Source organism: Theobroma cacao, chromosome 8, assembly GCF_053813885.1.
Source record: "Theobroma cacao isolate CCN51 chromosome 8, ASM5381388v1, whole genome shotgun sequence".
In the NCBI taxonomy this organism is placed as follows: domain Eukaryota; kingdom Viridiplantae; phylum Streptophyta; class Magnoliopsida; order Malvales; family Malvaceae; genus Theobroma; species Theobroma cacao.
In genome coordinates this window covers 748,371-766,252 of record NC_142646.1, presented here as the reverse complement: position 1 = coordinate 766,252, position 17,882 = coordinate 748,371, and the positions used below count along the sequence as shown (strand labels likewise).

At 39.7% G+C, this 17,882-nt stretch overlaps 3 protein-coding genes and 1 pseudogene across 4 annotated transcripts; all 4 read right to left on the bottom strand.

Moving 5' to 3' along the window:
• Positions 1 to 402: 402 nt before the first annotated feature.
• LOC18591295 (strychnine-10-hydroxylase pseudogene) lies at positions 403 to 3,038 on the bottom strand (annotated as a pseudogene). The gene is made up of 3 exons (XR_016027928.1): positions 2,952 to 3,038; positions 1,790 to 2,857; positions 403 to 1,213 (listed from the first exon to the last, which is right to left on the bottom strand). The product of XR_016027928.1 is annotated as a strychnine-10-hydroxylase pseudogene (transcript).
• A 574-nt stretch (positions 3,039 to 3,612) lies between these two features.
• LOC18591294 (cytochrome P450 CYP82D47-like) lies at positions 3,613 to 5,957 on the bottom strand. The gene is made up of 2 exons (XM_007017342.3): positions 4,759 to 5,957; positions 3,613 to 4,491 (listed from the first exon to the last, which is right to left on the bottom strand). Exons 1-2 carry the CDS (start codon positions 5,716 to 5,718, stop codon positions 3,868 to 3,870), a joined length of 1,584 nt encoding a protein of 527 aa, XP_007017404.3. The 5' UTR covers positions 5,719 to 5,957; the 3' UTR covers positions 3,613 to 3,867.
• Positions 5,958 to 6,294: 337 nt separating this feature from the next.
• LOC18591293 (xanthotoxin 5-hydroxylase CYP82C4-like) lies at positions 6,295 to 8,310 on the bottom strand. The gene is made up of 2 exons (XM_007017341.3): positions 7,354 to 8,310; positions 6,295 to 7,046 (listed from the first exon to the last, which is right to left on the bottom strand). Exons 1-2 carry the CDS (start codon positions 8,308 to 8,310, stop codon positions 6,420 to 6,422), a joined length of 1,584 nt encoding a protein of 527 aa, XP_007017403.2. The 3' UTR covers positions 6,295 to 6,419.
• A 3,358-nt stretch (positions 8,311 to 11,668) lies between these two features.
• On the bottom strand, positions 11,669 to 15,814 carry ATS (Homeodomain-like superfamily protein). The gene is made up of 6 exons (XM_007017339.3): positions 14,553 to 15,814; positions 14,315 to 14,391; positions 14,035 to 14,071; positions 13,655 to 13,805; positions 12,633 to 12,720; positions 11,669 to 12,530 (listed from the first exon to the last, which is right to left on the bottom strand). Exons 1-6 carry the CDS (start codon positions 15,010 to 15,012, stop codon positions 12,357 to 12,359), a joined length of 987 nt encoding a protein of 328 aa, XP_007017401.3. The 5' UTR covers positions 15,013 to 15,814; the 3' UTR covers positions 11,669 to 12,356.
• Between the last annotated feature and the right edge of the window lie 2,068 nt (positions 15,815 to 17,882).

Here is a 17,882-nt window from a genome sequence, read left to right as displayed (position 1 = left end):
TAATAATATATTTGGTAATTTTTCTTATATAAGAGAAAGATAAAGTTCTAGTTTGGTCCCCCAAGACTTTTCGATTTGGCCCCCTTTTGTAAATCTTATAATTAATATGATTAAATTGTCAATCCTTTTAGGTTAAAACCTCATTATTCATTTGATTCTCTTTAAATTTTATCTAATTAATCATTATTATACATGAGTTTTTCTTCTCAATCAATCAAACAAATATATATTGACATCAAATACGGTATCAACTATTTTCTTTCTATATGCTAATAATATAAAAGCAATTAAAGAAAGTTAATTAAACCACTGTAGTGTTTTAGTTACCTTTAATTTCTTTTAAATCGGAAATTAATTTTAGCAATTTTATCATTCAATTTCTATTACTAATATGCAGCAATATTTTCTCAATAGAAAAATCGACTCTTTATTGTCAGAAACAGTTTTGCAATGAAATCTTTTGGTGATGTACCCTCCTTCCAAAGTCCAAAGCATGACAGCTGCATAGATATAATCAAAGAAACATAAGTAAAAATGCATTCCTCCTCTGTCTCTGTCTCTGTCTCTGTCTCTGTTTATATTGCATGACTGAATCATCCATAAATGTTAGCAGAAAGACGAGGGGTGATGAGAACTTCAAAAGGGGCGGCTTTGATACTCGTCAGACCAGGACTCTCTGTCATATCAACCCTTGCATTTGATGGGGTGGAGATGTCGAATCCATGTAATAAACCAGCCAATGTCAAGTTCAACACTTGGAGACCAAAAGAAATTCCAGGGCACACCCTTCTGCCACAACCAAATGGGATCATTTCGAAGTGCCGTCCCCTCACATCAACATCCTTATGGCTTGTTAAAAATCTCTCTGAATTGAATTCGTATGGATCAGACCAAACGCGGGGGTCGGTTTGAATCTTCCAAAGATTCAAGAAAATCCAAGTGCCTTTAGAGACATCATAACCATTTAGGGCGATGTCCTGAGTGCAGAGGCGTGGGAAAAGAAGGGCAGGAGGGTACAGGCGTAATGTCTCTTTCACTACAGCTTGGAGATATATCAAGTTGCTAAGATCTGAATCATTAGTAGCCTTTCTTTGCCTACATGGATGTCTAGCTCTTCTTGTACCTTCTTCAAGCAATGGCGGTTGTTTAACAATAGTGAAAGTGCCCATATTAAGGTGACCTTGGTGGTGTCACTACCTCCGCCAATCAAACTCTGCAAAGCAAAATCATTTCAGACCAATCAATTCTATGTCACACCAAAGAGGCGAAGACCAAGAGTTATTTTGGGCTACTGAGCCCGTACATGCAAAGTTAAGTTTCCAAGGGCCTCAATTTCAAGCCCCTCCACTGGGACCGTTGCTCAATGGGATGACTAGAGGCCTGGGGAGATCATTGAGCCGAAAAAGGAAGACATAGGCAGGAACTTGATGCAACTCTGCACGTGCAAGTGCCTCCTTCAGATAATATGGTTCAATGGTAGTAACAAGTTGATACTGAGCAGTCTTTTTCTTATTTACTAAGTTATATTGAAACAAAAAGAGGAAGAGAGAAAAGGACAAGAGGAAGAAGAAGAAGCTATTTTCATGGCATAACTCACCAAAAATAAATGAAAAAGAAGTAATTTCATCTTAATAAAACCACTTTCTCTACCTCCCATGCCATTACTATATAATTATCCCAATTGATTAAACATCACAAGTATTTCTTTGCAAACAGTCAACTGGACAATACCAGTTAGAGAAAAAAGCAAAAAGTAGACCAAATTTAGGGATGAGGATAGAATACAAACCAAGCAGGTTGTTTTGTTGATAGTATCGGCATCCCAACCTGAGAGGTTTGGATTAGTACTTTCAGCTTCGACAAGAGAAAGCAAAACATCCATGAAGTCTTGCTCTTTAGCCTCCCCCAAGGCTCTCTTCTGCTTATGTTCCCTTAACCATTCACTAGCAATACTATCCATTTCTTTGGCAGTCTCCTTCATGGCCTTTTCTTGCCCACCCAAATCCAAAAACCCAAGTAAAGGAACAGCATCCTTAAACACAAATACCCCAAACAAATGAAACCATTCCCTCAGCGCCCTTTGGCACCGCCTGGCCTCCTTGTCATGACCCTTTAAACCAGTTCCAAAATACCTCTTCCCGGCAACCATCCTAAAGATCACATTCAAGGCCAAGTCTCCAAACCATTGTTTCATTTCAACTAAAGCATGGTTTGAAGAATCCCTTTTTTCAGTCCACAGTTTGTAGAGCTCTTTCAATGATGTCTCCACTTCAGAGACTCGAACGTGCTTGAGCAGCTCGAGTCTATGGTTTGAGAGTAGCTCTAAATTGACTATTTTGCGCATTTCACACCAGTATGGACCGTTGGGTGAGAACCCAAACATGGCATAGTCGTAGGCCAAGTGTTTTGCAGCTGTCATTTTGGGGCGGGAGGCAACAGCCACATCATGGTTTGTGAATATTTCCTTAAGAATCTCCCAAGAACTCACCACCAAAGCTGGGTGCACCCCTAACCGGATGGCATAGATAGGACCATATTTTTCAGCCATGTCTCCAAGTGTTAAATGAGGAAGCTTTGGTCCTCTCAACAAGTGAAGGTGGCCAATTATGGGCCATGCCCCTCTAGCTAGGGGCGCATAATTTTTTCTCTTGGCAATTCTTGACCTAAGAAACAGATAGTAAGAAAAGAATAGAGTGGCTACTAGACCAAACACAGAGGTGCTTCTGTCAGCCAGAAGGAAATCCTCTGGAAGGAAATCCAGAGGTGCATAATTATACCATCCCGCTGATATGCATCTCAGATGTCCTTGGCACACTTCAGAAAGCTTGTCAAATCCTGTATCAGGTCTTCTTGTAATCTAATAATCCGGCAGTGATTAATATTTCTATAGAAGTCAATGGCAACAAGGTTTTGTAGTTCACCAATTAGATTGAATATTCCATTTAAGCAACGAAAGAGCCAGCATCCTCAAATTGGACAACTTGAGGTCTTTGCATTTTATGAGATGTCCATTGACCAGTTTTTGAAGAAAAGATCATTAGGTCGATAATATCAGTGATTTCACAAGTTTCCAGTTTATAGCATTTGTCTCAACTATGGATCCTGATTTTGGGGCTTGGAATTTACTTTTATATAGTCGCTGCCGTAGACCGGAACTGATTGGAGAAAACAATAGAAAATGGGGTTTAGTGGCCAATTATGATACCTTCTGATCTTTTCATTGACCCACAGCTACAAGCAATAGCGTAGTGAGCACGGGTGAGTGGTGAACATCGTTTTCTGTCGGTTTATAGTTTGCTAAGATCTGCAGGTGGAAAATTCACAAGAAGACAAACATGGGAAACTAAAATTTTCCCAACTCCATTCATATTGTATATAGCTTGCAGTCAAAAGGAAAAGAGTCCAGTGATTATGACTTTTTAATAATTTTTGAGAAGTGGACAAAATATGACAAAGATGCCTGCTGAAAAGTCAGAGTAGGACACCAGCAGAAGATTTTAAATGAATCTTAGTGATGTCTCTTGTCTGTATGTTGGATTTCCTTTATGTTCTAATTAATCCTTTGGAGGCTGAATTTCAGGGAAATTTATCAAGAAATGCCAGTTGTAATCATGTGAAATAAAGCAGAGGAAGCTAGTAGTACAGTAACAAAGCATACAAATTACAAGGAACAGAGGCACCAACTGGTGGCAGCTTATTCAATGGAAAGAAAGCCTTCAATTGATTGCAGTCAAGGATTCGCACGGAGTGGTTGTTCTTTCCATTGCAAATCCATGATTACCTTATCTTATCTTAAGGAAAATCTATTCTGTATCAACTTTAGTTAAAGTAATGAAAGCTATAGCTGTGGATTACACATCAAGATGATTACTGACAGAGATTAGGGGACAAGCGTGGTTTGACAAGAACTTCAAGAGGTGTGGCTTTGATGTTTGTTAGTCCTGGACTGCCAGTCATGTCCACAGGCTCATTTGATGGAGTCCAGATGTCGAAAGCATGGAGCAAGCGGGCCAGCACCAGATGTGTCATTTGCAGGCCAAAATTTATCCCCGGGCACAGTCTTCTACCAGCACCGAATGGTATGAGCTCAAAATGCTGACCCTTAACATCAACGTCCAGGTGGCTGGTGATAAATCTCTCAGGCTTGAACTCTAATGGATCGAACCAAAATTGCGGATCTGTTTGGATTTTCCAAAGGTTTACTATCAGCCGGGTGCCTTTGGGCACATGGTAACCACCTATTGTGCAGTCTTCAGTGAATTCGCGTGCACCTGAGAGTGGTCCAGCAGGATACAAACGTAGTGATTCCTTTACGATGGCTTGGAGGTAGACTAGCTTATCAATGTCTGCTTCATTTACTAGTCTCTCCCTGCCAATCTGGATGTCCAATTCTTCCTGAGCCTTTTCTAAAGCATGGCGGTGGTTGAGCAATAGTGCAAGTGCCCAAGTTATAGTGACTGTTGTAGTATCAGTGCCTCCTACAAGCAGAGTCTGGAGAAAATATACAATAATGTCAGTGCCATTCATAACAGCAACTTAAACCACACGAAGCAATTTCGTTCTTATAATTTTCTTTTAAAGAAGATTGAGCCTAACAATTCATGCTTTAGCTCCCTGATTATTTGGGAACTCAGGTCGTCAGAAGGTCTAAGGTATGCTATTAAATGGATTCCCTAAGGGATAAGATGATTCTATTGATACCTTTTGGTCAAATAATCACTAATTAAGTAAAAACAATGCTAGTTCAGGAATTCTTACCATGGCTGTTGCTTTGGTAACGGTATTAACATCATATCCTTCAAGGTCAACCCCGTCAAGGACAGAGAGCAGCACGTCAATAAAGTCTTGCTCTCCCTTAGCTATTTCGCCAACAGTGTCTTTCTTCCTGAGATGCTCCTCCAACCATTCTTCCATGATACTATCCAATTCCTTTGCATTTTTCTTCATGGCCTTTTCATGTCCACCCAAATCCAGCCACCCAAGAAAAGGAACTGCATCCCTTACCACAAACAATCCTGCCAAACGAAAGAATTCCCTCATTGCCTTCCTGCACCGCCTTGCCTCATTCTCGTTGCTGGCCACACCAGCACCAAAAAATCTCTTCCCTGCAATCATCCTAAGAATCACGTTCAGGTTTAACTCCCCAAACCATTGCTTCATCTCAACCAAAACATGGCCTGACTCATCTTTTGTCTTGGTCCAAAGCTTGTACAGCTCTTTCACCGAGCTTTCCACTTCAGAGGCTTTAATATGTTTCAATAGCTCAAGCCTCCGGTTTGATAAAAGCTCCGAGGCTGTTATTTTGCGCATTTCGCGCCAGTATGCACCATAAGGGCTGAAACCAAAGTTGGCACAGTTATAGCCGAGGTAATTGCCTACTGTAAGTTTGGGGCGTGAGGACACAGCAACATCATAGGTGGTAAATATTTCTTTGGCCAACTCCGAACTACTAACCACCACAGCTGGGTGCAAGCCAATTCGGATGGTGAATATCGGTCCATACTTGTTAGCTAAGTCTCCCAGAGCTAAATATGGAAGCTGGGATCCTGCTAATACATGGAGATGACCAATTAAAGGCCACCAACCAGCAGCTTCCGGTGGTTTTTGGCCCTTCAAAGATTTTCCAGACCACCTGATCAAGAAACAGGAGAGTAGGAGTACAGCAAAGACTCCGGCAATGTTACTGGTTAGGTAAGGGAGGAGGGAATCAATATCCATTGTGGCTTGGATTGTTGGATGACAACATTTGGGGGTGTTTTAACATTTGGAATTAGTCAACACAAATAATTTACTCGAAAAAGAAAAAGATGTCATCAGTTGAACATAAGACAGTATTGACATGTTGGTTACATCTTTTATGTGGAGCTACTTTCAGATGGTTCAATCCTATCTACCAAAGTCCTCGTACAATCCCATTCATTTTGAAAGCTTTGAGAATATCAGTTAGATCGTTTCCAGAGTAGATCTTATCTTGATTTGATCATCATTTCTATTTATATAACAGCGAAACGATGCTATTTGCCAGGTTGATCATGAGAGTCAACATAGCCATATATTATACTATAGCAATCTGCAGTTATTTAATACTACCTCTTATATTTATTATATTATATTTAGAAGGTGCCCACATCATCGCAGCAAACCAGGAGCAGCCTTGTGCCCTCTGTGTTCATCAATACTTCATTGACTATTCTGAATGAGTTAAAAGAGTGATCGAATGAAGTTATTGAATTATAAAATTTCGAAGTTTTAACATTGTTTCGGCTTTCATCACAAAGACAAGAAAAAGCAAAATGATCAGAACTCAAACCACAGTATTGAATATAACAGAATATATCACGACATCAACTAAAATATTCCATTCTAGTTGGTGTTATTTTACTCTAGTTGCATCTCCAACCATATCCTCCATACCCTGATTACAAGGCATAGACATTAGCTGGGACACGGGGCTTGAGTAGAACCTCCAATGGGGTGGCTTTTGGAATGGTTAAACCTGGGCTCTCGGTCATGTCAACAGGCTGATCCAAAGGAGTTGATAGTTCAAATGCGTGGAGAAAACGAGCAAGTGTCAAATGAAGAAGTTGGAGAGCAAATGATGCACCAGGGCATGATCGTCTTCCTGAGCCGAATGGAATGAGTTCAAATTGTTGACCTCTAACATCAACATTGGCATGGCTTGTGAGAAATCTCTCCGGTACGAATGCAGATGGATTTGACCATACTCTTGGATCTCTTTGAATTTTCCAGACATTTACTATCAAGCGGGTGCCGGCTGGGACATGATAACCAGCAACGGTGCAATCGTTCATGGCTTCCCGGGGTCCCAGCAGAGGACCAGCTGGATAAAGGCGTAAGGTTTCTTTGATAATGGCTTGAAGATACACTAGATTTTGTATATCCGACTCATCTACTAACCTTTCCCGGCCAACCTGGAGGTCCAATTCCTCTTGGGCCTTCTTCAACAACTCAGGATTATTCAGAAGTAATGAGATGGCCCATGTCAGTGTCCCTGCTGTCGTATCAGTGCCACCAAGGATAAGTGCCTACAAGAAAATTGAAAAGAATATCAATCGAGAAGTAAGCTTGCCTAACAAAAGTAAGCTTATCAGGAATAAAGATTGCAAAAATTATTTTAATTCTCAATAAGCACAAAATTAAATGCTCCAACATGCTACACCAGCCAAGAGAAGGCCCAAAATGAACCATTCTAATAAAAACCAAGCAAATTAGAACCTTCTTGGGTAAAACCCACTGCTCATTGGGTGTCTTGTCCAGTTTTCGGCCAAAAAAATGCTGTTATAAATGAAACTCTGAACTCACACTTATCCTATTTCTTCAAATCCAACATACCAGGCATGTAGACTTGATGCTAATATCTGCATCATACTGAAAATTTGCGAGGTGACCTTCCTCCTGAAGGGACAACATTACATCAATGAAGTCCTGCTCCCCTTCAGCCTTGATTCCACCAGAGATCCTTCTCTGGCGATGCTCCTTTAGCCAGGCCTCAAGTAGATCATCCAACTCCTTGGCCGTCATTTTCATTGCCTTTTCATGACCATGCACATCTAACCACCAAAGGAGTGGAAGTGCATCTGAAACAACAAACATACCAATTAGACGAAAGAACTCTTTTATTGCCTTTTGACACCTTCTTGCCTCGCCATCAACACAGACAGCAGATGCACCAAAGTAACGTTTCCCAGCCACCATTCTAACAACCACATTAAGTGTCAGGTCCTCTAACCACTGTTTAAGTTCAACAAGCACAGGACTGGAACCATTGTCATGGCGTAAACTGTATAGTTCTCTTATTCCCATGTCAACTTCAGAAATGCGAACATGCTTGAGCATCTCAAGCCTGCGGTTTGAGAGAAGTTCAAGTGTTGCAATTTTTCTCATCTCACGCCAGAAGGGGCTGTAAGGTGCAAATCCGAACACAGCATAATTGTAACCCATGTGCTTTGCTGCTACTGTAGTAGGACGTGAAGCTAGCGCCTTATCATTAATTGTGAAGCATTCTTTTGCTAGTTCCCAGCTACTAACCACAAAAGCACAGCGACTGCCTAGGCGGATTGTAAATGCAGGCCCATACTCATCAGCCATTGCTCCAAGTGTTCGGTAAAGAAGCTGATCACTGCCGCCCAATAGGTGGAGGTGGCCAAGAATTGGCCATGCACCTTTTGGTTGAGGAGCCGTTCTAGTCTTGTCATCTGCATTTGTCTTTTGCTTTCCAAGCAATGACTTGAAGCAAAAGATTAAGGTGAGAAAGACAGCAATGGCACTTAATTGGAGAAAAGAATCCATGGTTCAGTAACTCACAAAAAAGAATTCATGCCTATTTATACGTTCAGCCCAACAGCAACTCGACTAAAGTTCAGCATGATGCGTGCCAGTGCCCAACATTTTCTGGCAAGGGACATGGCTTCCCCTCATCAATTTATTTTTCCTCTTATGAAGATCACAATCACAAGAAGATTACTTAAGATTGATTCTAGGATATCCTTTGGGAATAGTCAATCGAACTCAACCCAACTTCTGTATAAATACAGATATTAACCAATCAACGAAATATAACAAAGAGTTATCATACTCTTTATCCTCAAAGTCCATATGGATTTGCGTGTGTATGACTACAGAGAGTAAGAAGCCCAGAGCATTTAATTAAGTATAGATATCACCCTCAATTCCCATCGAAACATATCTAAAATATAATTTTGCATGCATGCAACAGCTTAGCCTGAACAAAGCAGCAGAATTGGGATGGTTTTCATCACTCAGTTTTTCAATAGAGTGACTAAACATCCTCCTACTGCAACTGACCCAATAATCTGAAAATTGTTTGTAGAAAACTGCAGAGCCCCACGGTAGCTCACTATTCCAGTAAAATGTTAGACTCTCAGCATTGTTTCGCTCGGGCCTTACAGATTATACACTAGGGTCAGAAAGATTGTTACCATGGTTTCTTCCATCGCCTGTTCTGTTTTAGTTTCTGGTGCAGAAACTAATCATACCTTTATCTGCTGAATATTCTTATGGTGCAAAGAGCTAAAGAATGTATTAAAGGTCTTTTTAACTCACCTTTAGACCAGCAAGCTGAATTGTTAATTCTTGTAAGTTCGGCACATCTCTGTCCATATATGTCATAAAACGAAATAACACAAGAAAGTCAACTCTCCCCTGCATATAAAACTCTGTAGTACTAATGTCTTAAGGTATACACATGCTGACTGCACTTTGGCCTCCACCTGGGTAGAGCTAATTACCAAACATGATTGCAGGAATCTTGCCACTCTGACATTTCTTAATATTCTGAGGCATATCATCACTTGTGTGTCATCTGTTCTTCACATATTTTTCTTAAATCCTGAATGCAATACTCCAGCGGTGCATTTCAATTATTAAAAGACTAATGTGATGGGTATAGGCAGTTTGGAAAACTAGACTTACTTTGAGAGACATATCAAGAATTAATTCAATTTATAATTTGCCGCTTGTGAGTTTCTCAATAGTTCCATCATGCAATTTTTCAGGCACAGAGCTTTAGCAGACAACTTAACACTAAAAGAAGGGTGTCATCGAGAATCTCTCTTCATATTTTATGATAGCTTGGGCATAGAGACAAAAGCAGAGCAAATGCCTAAGCCAGGTTGATGTTACACAACAGAGCAAGCACTGATTTCATCATTTCAGCGGAAATAATTGATCAATGAACAGGTCCAAAACAATAAACCAAAGCTCCCCTTTGTTTGAACAGTATACAACTGAGGGGTACAAACTCATCCAAGAATCAGAAGAATTTTCGCTCTGAAATTATTCATTCACATGCAAAAAGAAAAATGAAATTCTGGAGACGTGGAGCCCATCCAACAAGGTTTTGACAAGAAGCCCAAATGCACTAGAGCAATGGTACTTCCAGCAGCATAGCTAAACCAACAACTTTGTTTCTTTATATCATTTTGATGGAAATTTCTCCCAAACGAGGTCAGATTAGCGTGCAGCATGAAACATTTAGAACAATGCAATTAAAATATGAAACTTTTAGCCAATATTGACGTGTTCGCAGCATCAGTCACGCGATCTTTTGTAAATTTTACAGTATTCAGAGTATCCCTTCTGGTATGATTACATAATAAATGCTTAGCCAATATTTATATACCCCACTTGCCTTACATTTGATGATTATAATTTTCCGTATTACAACTCACGGTATTGGCCACAACGAAAGAATGGTCAGGAAATTAAAATGCCCCCATGATAGCATGCGATCCATGTTTCAATTTGGGACCACGAATCCACTGAAAAAAGATATGTACAATAACTCAACAAAATTGTATATAATTTTCCTGGGGACTGGGTGTACATGGTTACACAAAATTTGCAATTTATCTTGTACCCCAAAAGCATACTGTTGGAAGAGAAACACAAAAGGAAGTTAAAAACATTGGAAACAGAGGAAAATGGGAATCGCAGAGGAGAGCTTAAGACAAAAAAAGAAGCTTCAAAGAAAGAAATGGAAACAGGGTACGTTGGTGTTTTGTCCGAAAGATCTTTTTTTTTAACAGGATTGATATATGTAATGATAAACCGCATGGAAATTTCGCAGACAACAGTTAAAAAATTTGGGTTGAAATGATGGAAATTTTTGTCAGGAAGTTTTCGCTTTTGGTTCGGTGGGTGCTGGCAGACACAATTTCTACGCAACAGACAACCATGCAATCATCATCGACAAAACCAAGGACCAGTTCCAATTTCCAACACCACCTTTTCTTTTTTCTTTGGACCCCAAAGGCCTAATGGCGGATGCAGAGATTAACAGGCCCATAATAATTTCGATTTGCAGTATTGGAGCCCCACCTGGTAATCAGCACCAAGAACGGAGATTAGATCTGACGGGCCTCTTTTTTCTTTCTTCTTAGGCGGGCACAGGAATGAAGTCTCGGGTAATAAAAGACTGATAGCGACTGTGCGCCATATATCCAAATGAAAAAGTACAAGATTTCGTTTTCTGATTTCTTCCCTCCAGTGATGAAGATAGAGGCATGGGCACTTACACGACAACTAACAATGGCAAGGTTGTGTTTGCCTTTTTGTAAATGGCTTTTGTGAGCTTGTGCCTCCATTCACGACTCTGTCATATGTGACTTATTACAGGGTATCTGTATCATATCCTTTTCATTTTTTTAATTTCGATTTCGAAATTACCACAAGGTTAAATTACAAAAAGCATATATGGGTTTTCGAAAATAATGCCAATTAATCAGCCATATCATTGAGTATAGTTACTTTATATAGATTATTCCTCGTTTTCTTTGAAAGATTTGGTTTCCTTTTCATGAAAACAGGGGAGGGGGCCCTCAACCAAATTGGCTGTTAATGGAGAACTTATAACCACGAGCCTTATTTTGCCGACACATGTTTGTAACTTTGTACATGAACTATATGCTCCGTATAATTGGATAAGTGTGTTCTTCTCTTCTGTTTCCTGGCTAAGCTAATCAATCCAAAAGAAAAGAAATCCCAGTAAACAAATTTCACAAATCCAATTTATAAGCTATAGTCCATGGGGAAGAACCAGCCAAAGTATGGTGGTCCCCTGTAGCTTCTTCCCTGCATGTATCTGGAGTAATATGTAAGACACAGCTCGTTGTAAATTTGAAGAAGAACAATCATGGCCAGTCTGAATAATGGGGTCCTAAGAGAATGGTCACGCTTTTGTGAGTACGTACAAGTTAATTAATACATAGGGTCATTATCACTATTTTTCAGTAAGACGTGTTGTGTATATATGGACCCAGGACCCATGTCTTACCAAATCCTACGTTCAAACTTCTAAGGGCCAGAGCCCCCCAGAGCTGCCTCTCTTCGATATTAGCGTTCAAATCGTGGCTACAATAATCATCCACGGTCACGGAGGCATGCCGGGCCATACCCAGCTCAATGGTCAGAGAGCACCGAGTGCGATATTGATTGACATAAACTGTCCCAGATATTTCGCACTAGGGCTTGACCCACCTGTTCATTGTTGGGGACCCTCCTGGAAGGCTGCAGACCTCTAGCCAGGACAATAGACCATGGCCCATAACTACCAAGATGATTGTCTGGTTTTTACTATACTAGTTCTTGTTTTCCACAATGCCATCAAAATTACATGGAACGAGAGTGCTTCGACATTCACAAGGCTACAGCAAATTTTTTCATGTGATAAAGAGTACTCAGACGCTTTTTTTCACTTTTTTTTTCTCATTCCAGACAAAATTTAAAGAACATGGAACAAGCAAGTTCATGAAAGTTAGATATTTCCCCCCCGAAATTCACAGGAAAAAACATTATATTGGCTGGTTTTATAGTGTCTAACACTTGAGAAGGGTTAGCTCATTTGAAGATTCAGCGTAGTCCATTTGCCAGCTTGGCCTTCCGAGGGTGAATTCAAGGTTAAGGAACATGTCTGAAGGTGACAAGGAGCTGGAATCCAACCTCTCCTTCATTCTATCTGACACATGGAGGACTGCCTTGTCTCCATCCACCTATGGCAAAGCCAAAATTAATCATACGATTGATAACTAACACCATGATAGATAAACGAACTTTCTACACGTTCGATTTTGTTTCCGGTGATGCAATCATACCTTAACATGATTAGGTTTAAAAGTCAAGCCATTTCCATGGCTTGATATGCTCAAATTATTTGTCTTCGTTGAGGATAGCCATGAACCACTGCAAACGCATTCAGCATAGCAAACACCAAGTAAGAAGAAGATGTCACGTAAGCAAGAGGACGGATAAAACAAACTCAGCCCTGGCAACTAATTAATAGGTGAAGCCCAATCTCCCTTCATGTATAAGTAAATCTTTGCAACATAGACAGAGTGTGTTAGTTTTATCTAAAATGTGTAGAAAAATAGATATGATTGGACAGTTGATTATGATGTAGAAAAATCGATGCTGTGATCTAGTATATCTTCTCTTCTCTTAGGTTTTGATATATAACATCAAGACTCTAGCTGTAATTTGATTCTATATGATAATGTAGAGCATGGAAAAGCATGCAACTCTATGGTACTCTTGTTTTTATGGGATAAGCCAAGCCATCTTTTGGGGAAGTCAACAAAAGGAGGCAGCAAACAGCAGGGATACAATTAATTAGTAGTAATTAATTGCTAGATCAGCAAATAAGTAGAAAGGTCGTGCCAAGTTTAGGGGGTGATTCTTGTAGACTGTAGCTGAAGAAATGGCCGTCAGATTATGGCAGCATTGAGATTTGAACAAAATTAAGTCCTTGACTTTTAGAAGATGTTGGGATTAATACAATCGAAATCTAACGGGTGAGAGCTGCGTGGAAGGGCACACGTAAAAGCTTAGCTTATCTAAAAAAACCCTAGGTCATCTTCATCAAAATCTATGTACTTGAGACCCTAGTTAATAGAATGGTCTTATCTATCTACACCATAAACAATGACAGACAACATGTTGGACCGAAACAGTACTCCAAGGCCGAAGATATGTGTATATGCGTGCATGTACGATCGTATAGAGTTAATGCATTTTATCTTTAGCATTGTGAAGATAGAGAAGATATGATGCAGCTTGTTAATATAAAAGAAATTGAAAAGGAAACAGAGAGGAGATCGGGTGTTGCAGATGGCCTCACCTTTGGGTCCTTTGTGGTGTCGGTTGTGATGAGGGTGATGATGGTTTGAGAGAATAAGAAGGGTTGGTATCAGCTTTTCCGCATGATAGTCTTCCATCCAAATCAACAATCCCTGTCCTTTGGTTCAAACTCATTTCTGTCTGCCCTTGACCTGAAACACCCATGATAGATTGAGGCACTGCTCTTGCTTTATCAGACACCCAACAAATAATTCATATACAGACTCAAGTCAGTCTAATAGTTCCAAACGGTTCTGTTTTAGTGGGTAATAGTGGATCAAACGATAGAGCTTTCTGTCATACTCCAGCTCTTAAACAAATTAATAGAAATAATAGAAGATAAATGAAATGGTGTAGTCCTAGAAGGGAAAATCCAATTACCTGATCCTTTGTCAGTGCTCTTCACTGTTCTATACATCTGCATGAACACAGAACACCCATAGAGATAATGAGAAAAAAGTCTACATTGGTAAGATTACCATCTAGATGCCCTTTTGTCCTTACCCCTTGTTTCTCCACACCCACTACAGTTGAATCATAGAAATACAAATATAGAACACGATAAAGGTGCCAAAACAACTATGGAAAATCAATAAATAATAGTATTAACAATTCTGATATATAAGTTCAAAGAAATGAAGATTGCGCACAGTAACCCCACCTGCAAGTGACTCTTCACGTGAGCTAGGGTTAGATCCTTGACATTCATCAACTCTAAGACAGACTTTGGTGTTGCTCCTGTGACAGTTGCCAATGTAAAGATGTAAACTTGTTATGCTTTTTCCAACAAATATTTCCATTTTGCACTAACAGGTAAAAGAGAGAGAAAAAAAATGTAAATAGATTCTAAAAAACAAATTATAGATGAGAAGATATCTTAAATTGTGAAGTAGTATTACTTTCATGGCCTCCGAGAAGCTGGACTGCATGAACAAAATGAGCATGAAGGGTTGTAGTCCATCTCATTCTGGGAGCTCTGATGCTTCTTTTCACTCCATTAATCATTCTTGCATTTCTCTTGAAATCACGACTATAGATTTGAGGCTGATATTGATGCTGATGATGATTAAGGTTTCTTGGTAGCTGTAAATGGGGAGGACCCAAATCTGCCATTTCAAACCCTAAGCTCAACGTGGGCTCTCCAGGACCAGGATTACTGTATCCATTTTCATGGCTCAAATCGCTGCCGCTGCTGCCAGAATCAGTCGTTGAGCTCCTATCACTATAGATTGATTTTCTTGGTAACCCATCGTAGGCCATTTCCTTAGCCTTACAATCTGAAACGGACGGTGGGCTAATCTGCAAGGATAGATCAGGCAAAGGCGTGGTTCTCATTATATTGTTTGAGCTTGTGAACATGAGGAAAAGGTGAAGATCTTAGTCAAAAGCCCTGCAGGAGATGAGCAAAAAAAAAAGAAAAGAAAACCCTGCAGGAGGTATATGCTAGCAGAGACAAGAGATTAAAATAGAGAGAATGAATGAAGAGAAGTGTAAGCAAGGCACTGCCAAATATAAAAAGAAAAAAGGAAAGGAAAATCGACAGGAAAAAGGGGGTTTAGAACTTCGAAGGCAAAGAAATGAAGACAGCCGAAAAGGAACGGGAGGGGAAGTGTTGTGATTATATCATGAGTGCCTCATGATTTGCATGGGTGTTGTGGGAGAAAGAGCGAGCAAGGGAAGAGGATATAGGCTTTTTACTAGGATCCCTCTAGGGTTGATAGAAAAGATCAGATGTAAAATAAAAAATAGACCCAGAGACTAAGGAATTCCAGAGACTACAACCAGTCAGATTTAAAAAATGCAGGAACAGAGAAAGTAAGTAACAGAAGTTTTTTTGGGGATGATGGTTTGAAGGAAAAAGTTAGTGAAAAGGGCAACTTGTGAATTTACGGATGCAGAAAGGATCAGAGGACCTTTCCCCTAGAGAAACAGCAAGTGAGAGAAAGAAAGAAAGAAAGAGAGAGAGAGAGAGAGGAAGGAGGGGTCGGTTCCTCCCTTTTCTTTATAATGGGGAATGAAAAAGGAGGTGCAGGGATGTAAATGGTGGTTTATGCAGGGGTTGGTTGGAATTCGAGAAAACAAAAGCACAAAAAAAAGGGTACTATTCAATGGAATATTTGGAATGGAAATTGAGTCTTTCTTTCTCTCTCTCTAGACAGTCTTCTCTCTACCTTGTTGAAGGATCGCGACCCCCCATTTAAATTCCCTCCCCTACTCTTTTTGTGTCCATTTCCACATTATCTTACTTATTTATTTTCCTAGCTTTTCCTAGAATTAGAATATTCCCGTTTTCATTTCTTGAACAAGGATTGACTGGCAGGCCAAATATATATATACATGTTCTCATCCGCTGCTTTTATTAGGTCTTTTCCATGCAGACGTGGCATAAACCCTCTCACCATTTTTTCTTCCTCTTTGAAAGCTTACTGCCTAACAGATGATGTTAGGCTTAAGCAGCTGCGACGTTGATATCATCTTTGACAGATTTAACAAAGCGACAAACTTAATTAATCACAATAATTATCATTAATTCCTTGCTATATATACCAAAACATACTTACCCTTTTTCTCTTGTGTTACCATATAACCCTGATTACTATTAAGCTACTGGATTTTATGCTTGAAAGCAGCAAAAACAGGGTAGTAGAGGTAGGGGTTCGCCCCAGATATACTACAAACTCGTGATTAAACCGACCATTGCCAGCTCTCGAGTCAAGTGCCCTATAGGAAAACTCTTGTGCTTAGAGTAGTGTTAGAGTCCTGCTGGGCACGTAGGAAAAACCCCTGGAAATGCCAATGAGCATCGGGCTGTACACGTGCGAAGACGTTGCCTAGCCAGAGATCAGAAAATTATATGTGGGGGGAAGAAGTGCAAAAATAAATTGGTCTTGTGAGTAATAAGGAGGGAAGGAATATGGAGCAGGGACTATTAAGAGAGGAGCAGTGTCAGATTGGCTGGGGTGTCCGGCGACACCAGGGTCGCAGACCCACATGCAACTCTTCCCTTGGCCTATATTCATTTTAAAATTTTGTACTGTTTACTTTCCCACGCGCCCTTAGTCCATTATATTCAAAATAGTGATTTTCCCCATAAGATTAATAGTTGATTCAAATAAAATAATATCACTTATCATTTATATTACATGATTCTGATATGTTATGTTGATATGTCATTATAGATAATAACGTAACATGTTATTATGATATGATGATATTGTTACGTTAAGTATTTCAGACATAAAATAAGTAGGTAGGTAGGGAAGTTCTTCGGTGGCTAATAAGCAATGGTGTTACATATTTCATCAAATTAATTTTTTGAGAAGAAGGTAATGGTTCCGTGATAACATGTCCATGTAATATATTTTCACCCTTCATACTCGTGCAACGTCATAAAATGATAAATAATATTTTAATTAATAATTAATCATAAAAATTTAATTGATCCAAAACAAAATACAGAGACTTGATTAAGGAACTTATTTAGATTTTCTTAAATAATTCAAGATATTCTTTGAATATTATGTCAGAAATATACTTATGTAGTACAAATTTAGAGTGTAAGGCGCGTTTCGAGCACATGAACGGAAGCAAGTAGGAAGGGGAAGACACTGCCCCAACTTAAGCGTTGAATTCAACGGGTAGTATTTGTCTAATGTGTAAGCTACCCGGATGCCCAATATTCCCTCTCCGTGTCCAAATATTCCTGTTTGAACCTAAAACCGCACTCCTGTCGAGCCCCACCCGCGCGTGGAAACCCGCAAACCCAAATTTATGAAATAATTAAAAAAAAATAAACAAATCATCATGTAATAAAAAAGACCATATTCCTCGGCGTCGACATGGTTCTGATCACGTGACCTTACGGACGTGACCTTGTCTAGGTCTTAATCTCTTCTTTTGTTCTCTTCTCTTGTTCTTTCTTTCTCTAACCCCCGTTTTATTTGCTGAATTTTCCCCTTAATTTATTCCCATTTCTCGAACCCCCATGGCCCTCTTCTCCCTTTGTTTAATCCCACAAAAGGGGCTGATCTAACAATAACAACAAGATGACTAGAAGGCAAAAAGATTTAATTAATATACTATGATCGTGTTTAAATGCCTTTAATCATTTGTTAATAGTTTTCCAAGCCATGGTCAGCGCCTGATGCGCTCTAGATTCTCCGGGAAATGGAAAACTCTTTTTGGTTTCTTCTGCTAGTTTATTCGAGTACCTAGTTCTCTCTCTCTCT

Excerpts from the sequence above, each read along its gene's own strand:
- LOC18591294 (XM_007017342.3), bottom strand. The coding sequence starts at position 5,718 with ATGGATATTGATTCCCTCCTCCCTTACCTAACCAGTAACATTGCCGGA. Across the intron at positions 4,492-4,758 it reads TTACCAAAGCAACAGCCATG|ACTCTGCTTGTAGGAGGCAC; the intron begins GTAAGAATTCCT and ends TATTTTCTCCAG.
- LOC18591293 (XM_007017341.3), bottom strand. The coding sequence starts at position 8,310 with ATGGATTCTTTTCTCCAATTAAGTGCCATTGCTGTCTTTCTCACCTTA. Across the intron at positions 7,047-7,353 it reads GCATCAAGTCTACATGCCTG|GCACTTATCCTTGGTGGCAC; the intron begins GTATGTTGGATT and ends ATTTTCTTGTAG.
- ATS (XM_007017339.3), bottom strand. The coding sequence starts at position 15,012 with ATGTTCACAAGCTCAAACAATATAATGAGAACCACGCCTTTGCCTGAT. Across the intron at positions 13,806-14,034 it reads GAGCACTGACAAAGGATCAG|GTCAAGGGCAGACAGAAATG; the intron begins GTAATTGGATTT and ends TGGGTGTTTCAG. Across the intron at positions 12,721-13,654 it reads ACACCACAAAGGACCCAAAG|TGGTTCATGGCTATCCTCAA; the intron begins GTGAGGCCATCT and ends ATGCGTTTGCAG.